The following is an 8,384-nucleotide window of genomic DNA, read 5'->3' as shown; positions in this document are numbered from 1 at the left end:
GCTTTGGAGTGATATGAATCAGTGTATCGAATCTGCTGTTCGGAGCACCAAAGTCACGTGATTTCAGCCGTTGGCAATTTGACACGCGATCTGAATCATGAATCGATACACTGATTAATTTATGCTCCGATGCTTCATGAAGCATTGTTTTGAAATCGGCCATCACTAAATAAGTCGTTATTTAGTTTTTTTTGGCGCACCAAAAATATTCTCGTCGCTTTATAATATTAATATTGAACCACTGTACTCACGTGAACCGATTTAAATATGTTTTTAGTACATTAATTTAATGGATCTCGAGAGAGGAAATCTTACGGGTGTGGAACGGCATGAGGGTGAGTAATAAATCACATTATTTTCATTTTTGGGTGAACTAACCCTTTAATGATAGTAGAAGTAGTGAGGTAAATGTGATAATAATTCTTGTTTAGATGAAATGGACATATTCAAAATGTAATGTTCAATAAACCATTTATTTGACAAATTGTTACAGATGTGAAAAGGCTTACAAAGTAGATAAAATGAAAGAAAGTTGGTTTTGAGAGATCATTGTGATTTTATAAACAAGTATTTCATGATCCAGAATACTTTCCAGAAAGTTTAATTAATTAATTAATTATATTTTATTTTATTTTTCAAATTAGCAAATAATAAGAAATGCACACATATGAGTAGACAACAATAACTAAGACTTAGCCTATATAAATAGCCTACATATAATTATTAGACCAAGAAATATATATTTTTTAATTTTATGGCCCTAGACAATATATAGTCAAGGGGATGGCTACAACCAAAAAGTTCCCGGATGACCTAACCCTTCTGGCAAGATTTCGTAGTTTGCATTTGATGGACACTCCCCTGAGGCCACAGGAGAGGATTTGTGAATGGCGGTAAAACGACGCTGGTAGGTCACATGATAATGACAACATGGCGAATGTAGTACGTCCAGATTACATTCATACAACACACATTCATTTTTATTCTATATAGAAACCGTTTTAGTATACTTAGTATACAAATTAAGTATACTTAATGTACCTACTCATTCAACTCAATTATCAAGTGCACCTGAAGATCTTAATTAGCTGGCTCAGTTGTGTTTGATTAGGATTGTGTCTGAACTTCGCAGGAAGATAGCTCTCCAGCATACCACTGGTCTAAAATAGGCTATGTATGTTTAGATTCACTAGGAGGCAGTATCTCCATTCATTTTGTTTCTTTAAAAAAAGATTTGTGGTCCAGACATTTTATGAAACACACTTAAATACATATTTTTCTCTTTGTTGTGTAAACTAAAATTAGTAACATGTTTTATCCTCGTATATTTTACTCGCAGTTCTGTAGAGTGATCATGTATGTTTGATGATACTGATGTAGATATGAACTTGTGGGCTCCATGTGCAGGATGCTGGGAGTGTGCGTGCTCAGGAACAGCCGGTGCAGGCCGCGTTTGCACAGATCTCACAGGGGTCTGTAGGACTGATGATTTTCACTGTTGACAAAGCGTTAAAAAGGTCAGCCTCCTCTGTCTAATGACCCTGTATTATGTTTGCTGATAATAATGTGACTTATCCACTCTGAAAAACTTCTGGAGTGCTCTCACATTCAGCCAATAAAACAGTCTAGCCTTTAAGATGGCAATAAAAGATATGGCCCATTACAGAGAGAAGCCGTGTTTACAAAGAGACGATTACGCATTCAAAAAGATCTTTATCTGCCTCCCTAAAGCACCATTTTATTGTTCAGAGGTTGCTTGCATGACACTTACTAGAGTTATATTTCATTAAGTTTCTCCTTATATTCCTAAGGAAACATAAAAATGCACACAAAAGAGACAATTTGCTGCCATATAGTAAGAGTAAATAGCCAGCGTGATTCGCAAACTAGCTCAGATGATTTGATTAAGAACCTCTTTTATGAAAAATGTTTGAGTTGATGTTGACATCACTGACTTTTAATCGATAATACTGTTCAAAAGACAAAGTATTTAAAGAAATAAATACTTTTATAAAGCAAAGACGCATTAAAGGCACAATATGTAGGATTTTTGTATTGATTTTTGTATTTTGATATCCGAAAACCACTAGAACAATGTTATATATTTTGTTGACTTGTGTACTTACATTATCCCAAATGTTTCCAAGAATGTTTAAATCCACGGAGCGTGTCCATGCGTCACCTATCAATGATTTCATACCCGAGTTACCCTCAGTTTCCGGTTTTATTTTGTAGAGACCATGGAAACATGCTTTAGTATATTATGTGTTTTATTAGACAGGTGAGCAACTGTTTGGATGGATACATTCATCGACAGAAAATGAATCATGTTATATTGCTCAACACAGTAAGTCTTATTGTTTAAATCTTTTTGTCTTGATTTACAGCGAGTACCATGTTTTACTATCCCTAATATTGATCTAGCTTGCTGCAGTGATTGACAAGTGTCTCATAGCAGCTGCCGAACGAACGTAGAGTAGCACTATAACAACTTTCAACATACAAATGTATCTAATATGATAAAACAGCACTGATTTACCCCACATACTCTTGACCGGAAGAAGCAGAAGCGGCGACTGCGGCATAATAAAAGTTCCACTGCTCTCGAGTCGTGTGTCACGCTCGTCTCTCAATAGTAATCGCTCTAGCTCTCGTAGCACTCAGCCCTGCTCTGCTTCATACTACAATAACATTAATAATCTCATCCATGAACATGATTTCTCATACCAATTCTTTTCCACCAAGTGTAGACGTGAAGACAACACATCCCATGATTCCACGAAATCAAGGCGTCATCTAGCTACGCCTTTGTTTTCGAATAAGCGACATCTAGTGGTGAAAATTTACATATTGTGGCTTTAGTTGATCAAATAGATCAAAAGTGACAGTAAAGACATTTATAATGTAAAAACAATTATTTCAAATAAATGTTTTCTATTTATCTAATGATCTTAAAAAAAGAAAAATATTAAGCAGCAAAACTCTTTTCAACATGCTTCCTGAGCAGCAAATCAGCAAATTAGAATGATTTCACTTGATCTTGCTGTAAATTCAGCTTTGCCATCACAGGAATGAATTGTTTTAAAATATATTGCAATAGAAAACAAATTTTAATGTATTTTTGATAAATAAAAAAAATCAAACAAAATGATCAGAATGAAAAAACAGAGGAGGCTGAGGAAGTGCTAGAGAAATATAATCAGCCGTCAACTCTTTTGATCAGGCCTCTGCCAGAGCTATAATGGCGGCTGCAGCATCACAGTTAAGGTCACCACTGATGTCTGCCTGCCACTGCTGGAGAAAGGTAATGCGTGCCTGGGAGACTGGCAGGGAAATCAGGCTGGCCATTTATGCAGCTGTATGACACAGAGGGGGGAAAAATGAAAGTGCAAACTGTGTTCGCTCAAAAGATTTCTGTGTGCGTCATACTTGCCTATGACAAATCACATGTTAACTGACCAGAGAAACACACTTCCACGCTTTCATGCTCTCCTTTTGAGCTTGTGAAACCGCAAAACAAGCATTCTGGGGCTTGATTCAGAATCTAATATATTTGAAAACATAGCATGGGCCAGCTAGGCAGATGCTGTAACTGCACTATTATGTGGGGAAAAACATGTTTTTCTATTTTTAATATTTAATTTAGGTAACACTTTATTTTGATGGTCCATTTTAGATTATTAACCATAAGCAGCTTTGCAACTACTGTACGTCAACTTATTCTGCTAACCTGAACCTAACACCTAACCCTAACCTAACAGTCTAATAACAGTATACTGATACTCTAATGAGAGTTACTTGACATGTAGTTGAAAAAAGTATAAATACTTTGCAAAGCTGTATTTTCAGCATCATTACTCCAGTCTTCAGTGTCACATGATCCTTCAGAAATCATTCTAATATGCTGATTTGCTGCTTAAGAGACATTTCTTATTATAATCGATGTTGAAAACAGTTGTGCTGCTTCATATTTTTGCAGTGATGCATTTTTTTAGGATAAAGGATAGAAAGTTCAAAAGAACAGCATACAAAGTTCTGTCATGAAACTCTAGATGGCGTAGGCTAATAGGTCCTTAACTCAATGACATCTTTCTCTATAGGACACAGATGATTGGTTCCTGCTGTATTAGTAGCTAATGAGCTGCATGCTCAATCTGTAAATACATAAGTAGCATTTGCCTTAGCAGTGCAACGCGCTTTTAGAAACCCTCCACCTTCCCCAGCTCCACCTGTGTAGATCTGCTACCGGTAATTCATGTACGCTATATTGTACAGCAGCAGCATGTCTTACTTGCTCACAGCAGCGTGTTGTGTATGTATTGGCAGTAGCAAGTCCCGTACTTGCTCCGCAGTAAAAGACCAACCATATCGACAACGGCAAGACCAAACATATCAACATTGTCATACCATTACCAAGGCCAAACATGGCATGAGAACATTGTACTGTCACACTTGATCAATTTAATGCGCCTTTGCTGAATTTAATGCACCTTTGCTGAAGTATTAATTCCTTTAAAAAACAACAACTTTTGAACGTAGTATGTATATTATTGTATCATATTAAAGGTGCCATCGAATTGAAAATTAAATTTACCTTGGCATAGTTGAATAACAAGAGTTCAGTACATGGAAATGATATACAGTGAGTCTCAAACATCATTGTTTCCTCCTTCTTATATATTTGTCAAACATTGAGGCGAATCTCAACATAACACCGACTGTTGAGTAACAGTCGGGGTGTACGCCCCCAATATTTGCATATGCCATCCCATGATCAAGGCATTACACAAGGGCAGCCAGTATTAATGTCTGGATCTGTGCACAGCTGAAGCATCAGACTAGGTAAGCAAGCAAGGACAACAGCGAAAAATGGCAGATGGAGCAATAATAACTGACATGATCCATGATAACATGGTATTTTTAGTGGTATTTGTAAATTGTCTTTCTAAATGTTTCGTTAGCATGTTGCTAATGTACTGTTAAATGTGGTTAAAGTTACCATCGTTTATTACTGTATTCACAGAGACAAGACTGTCGTTATTTTCATTTTTAAACACTTGCAGTCTGTATAATGCATAAACACAACTCATTCAGAATCAAATGTATACATCCAAATAAATACCATACTTACACGATTCGACATGCTGCATGACGAACACTTTGTAAAGATCCATTTTGACGGTTATATTTGCTGTGTAAACTTTGTTTATGCACTGTTTAAGGCAAGCGCGAGCTCCGTGGGCGGGGAGCGTGAGCATTTAAAGGGGCCACAGCCTAAATCGGCTCATATTCAATGATGCCCCAAATTAGGCAGTTAAAAAAATTAATAAAAAAAAATCTATGGGGTATTTTGAGCTGAAACTTCACAGACACATTCAGGGGACACCTTAGACTTATATTACATATTTTAAAAAGACGTTCTACGGCACCTTTAAAATATAATATCTCATAAATCTATAGGTTTATCAGTGATTTTACAGCACACCAACCCAGTCGTTGGAAGACTTCGTCAGCATCATCTTTTTCGCACAGCACTCTGAACTCTCCTGGCAGGTCAGGGTCAGCACATAGGGACGCTGCATCGCCGTAGGTCTGTCGAGGGTTTGTGCTCGTGTCAAACTCCATAAGCTTTTTCAGGGTCTTTACTGCCTCCAGGGAGAAATTGTACCCACTGTCCTATAAGACAGACAACCAATAAGAAGCCAAGATGCGAATTATTGTCTCTCACTGCAAAGGAATTTTTTTCCTCACATGGGTCTGTCATAAACTAGTCATAAAAAGGACTTTTTGTTTTTACTACACAATTAAACTGACAGACATTTGGATGCAGACCTCCTAAGATTAGAGAGATTAAGATTAGAAAGCCAGGCTTTCGTTTAAAGAGCTACCATTACCCTATCATTATCCACCATTTACATTGAGTAATATTGAAAGTCTGAATCTGAATTATACACCAGACCACATCTAGCCATTCATAAAAGAGCTGCAGAGAAGTCTTCCAAATACACCCAGAAGGGGGAAAAAATGAGCTGAAATATTAAAAAAATAAAATAAATACAAATATTTATATTTCCAATGAAAATAGTAATTCCAATCATAATAATCTAAAAAATAAATGTTCCTTTGACAAAAATATATGATAAGGATGACAAAGCAGTATTCTGTCAGTGCCCTAATGTTATTTGTTACATTGAAGGAAAACTCAGATTTTCAGATTTCAAATATATTAAATATCTACTCCTACAAGATAGCTTATATTGATCAAATTCAGAAACACTTTGAAATTGCAGTGCCAAATTCACACTGGCTTGACAATGAAGCTAGTAATATCTTTCCCAAACATACTGTCAATTCGATCCAGCCTCACAAAGGGGCAGCGGTTTGTGCGAATGGACCAATTTTGACTTACCGTAACCTGCACACATTGTGAGATTTGAAAGAAGCTTGTGGTCAGGAAGAGGAAAATAATTGCCGTTCTCATTTTCAACCTCAGATGGACAGTCTCAGAAATGTGGCTCTTCGCAGAGAGAGATTGCATTGAGTGAATTCAGATTTACATCGGGTCACGCTATATAAAGTGTGCTTATTGCGTTAATAGGCTTCTAAGTAAACCATTAAGACCTGGTGGTCATATACAACCTGTTGTTTACATTCTGAGCACTTTGATAACAAAGGAGGATGTAAGTGTTTTCTCTATAGATCAATCATATGCAGCCCTGTCAGTATAAGTGACGAATAGTGCTAGTAAATCTCATAAATCCATCTGTTATGAGCACATACAGGACGTAGATGTCAGCTGGCTGGCTTGCAAACTGGGATTCAGGAATTAGATTGTACACAAGGCCATTTCCCTATAAACTTGTAGGGTTGTCAGGGGATGATACATTAGTAGTGCTACGGACAAACTAATATCAGTCCAGAAGCCTGGCTGAACCAGTGATCCAGTATTTGATAGAGTTGGGGGAACTAAACTGAAGCTTCTCAAGGTACATGCTTAATATAAAATAGTTAAACTACAGTCAAGCTCTTTTGAAAAAGTAATGATCTACTCTACAAACTGCTAACAAATATAACTTTGGTGGTCTTTAATTGCATTTTAATATCAGAACAGTATTTATCTGGCACAAAAACAATGATGATCTCATTTAGAGTAACAAAGTTAAACACCAATAAAATAGGAAAAAACACAATTTAAGATTTAAGATTCATTTAATTTGAGAGAGAATGATTACCTCATCTTGTTTGTGTATAAAAACACAGTAGAAGGGAAAAAGAAACAACTGCTGAATCCAGAACTGTGCAGCATCCCAGCTAACGGGGAACATTCTCAGAAATTTAGCTAATGTTCTGCTAAGATTCTCTCAACATTATGAACAAACATTCTTTCTTAAGGTAACACTAATAGAACTTTTGTTCAAAGTTATGGTCTTTATAATGTTTTCAAAACGTTATCACAAAAATGTTATTTACGGATGTTTGTCTAACATCCAATGTTCAGAGAACATTCACAAGTAACGTTTCCATAATGTTTGAATGATAAAATAAGAATGCTAAAATGAAATGTTTTCTTAACTTTTGCATAACCAAGAAAAAACTTTTTTTAAACATTTTAAAAACTACATTTTGGACGTTCAGGGAACATTTAGAAATAACATTTTCAGAACTTAATGGGAACGTTAGCAAAATGTTCTTTAGAACATAATTTTGTTAGCTGGGATACTCATGTTTATCATATCAGTAAGAGTATAGTATGTGGTTCCGAATTTTTTAAAAGTTGAATTTCTTTTAATTTGTCACAGCGTTCTAAAAATGCAGTGCTTATGCACGAGACGTGGTCAAAGACGTCTGTCTACCACGTTTACATAGAAAAAAAAAATGATTCCACTGTGTTTTTGCATATTTCACTGCACTTCTTTTACATTGTTTTGATTTCTATGTAAATATGTGCTAGACAAATTGTATAGATCATTGCTCTTGCCTCTTTTGCAGCATCTCACGCATGATACACCTTTCTTTCACCTCCCCCCCATTCCACTCCGTTTTGTGTGAATTACCCTTATTGCTGCTTTCTGTGGTAATATTCTGTCATACATAGCAATGCTGAATCAGTCTGATGCTCATTTCAGTTACATGGAGTCTCTGGGTGCCTATACATAGTGTTTATGATGATAATTATTGTAATCAAAATGTGTTTGTGGTCATATGTATGTTTGAGAAGTGAGCCTGTGTGTGATCTAATAATGCATGGGGATAAAACTAAAATGCATCAGTGTTATCCTGACAGGATATTGTGTTTGCGTCAGTCCACTGGACTATAGCAGCTCTGCAATAAAACACAGAGAGATTGGAAAAAATTGCATCAGTGTATATTGCCACTCATTGTT

At 36.1% G+C, this 8,384-nt stretch overlaps 1 protein-coding gene across 1 annotated transcript; it reads right to left on the bottom strand.

The window, feature by feature from the left end:
- Positions 1 to 510: 510 nt before the first annotated feature.
- LOC137021057 (guanylin) lies at positions 511 to 6,528 on the bottom strand. Its single transcript, XM_067387255.1, has 3 exons — positions 6,410 to 6,528; positions 5,490 to 5,676; positions 511 to 1,495 (listed from the first exon to the last, which is right to left on the bottom strand). The coding sequence occupies exons 1-3, from the start codon at positions 6,479 to 6,481 to the stop codon at positions 1,428 to 1,430; spliced, it is 327 nt and encodes a 108-aa protein (XP_067243356.1). The 5' UTR covers positions 6,482 to 6,528; the 3' UTR covers positions 511 to 1,427.
- Positions 6,529 to 8,384: the final 1,856 nt, after the last annotated feature.

The sequence above is a fragment of the Chanodichthys erythropterus genome, chromosome 6 (assembly GCF_024489055.1).
Source record: "Chanodichthys erythropterus isolate Z2021 chromosome 6, ASM2448905v1, whole genome shotgun sequence".
NCBI classification, from domain to species: Eukaryota; Metazoa; Chordata; class Actinopteri; order Cypriniformes; family Xenocyprididae; genus Chanodichthys; species Chanodichthys erythropterus.
Note: the sequence above shows the minus strand (reverse complement) of the source record. Positions and strands in the feature narration are given on the sequence as shown.

What these genes read in the sequence shown, in the direction of transcription:
- LOC137021057 (XM_067387255.1), bottom strand. Translation starts at nt 6,481, where the DNA reads ATGAGAACGGCAATTATTTTCCTCTTCCTGACCACAAGCTTCTTTCAA. An exon ending in CACAATGTGTGCAGGTTACG is followed by an intron (nt 5,677 to 6,409) that starts GTAAGTCAAAAT and finishes TCTGTCTTATAG; the next exon opens with GACAGTGGGTACAATTTCTC. An exon ending in CGAAGTCTTCCAACGACTGG is followed by an intron (nt 1,496 to 5,489) that starts GTTGGTGTGCTG and finishes CTTTGTCAACAG; the next exon opens with TGAAAATCATCAGTCCTACA.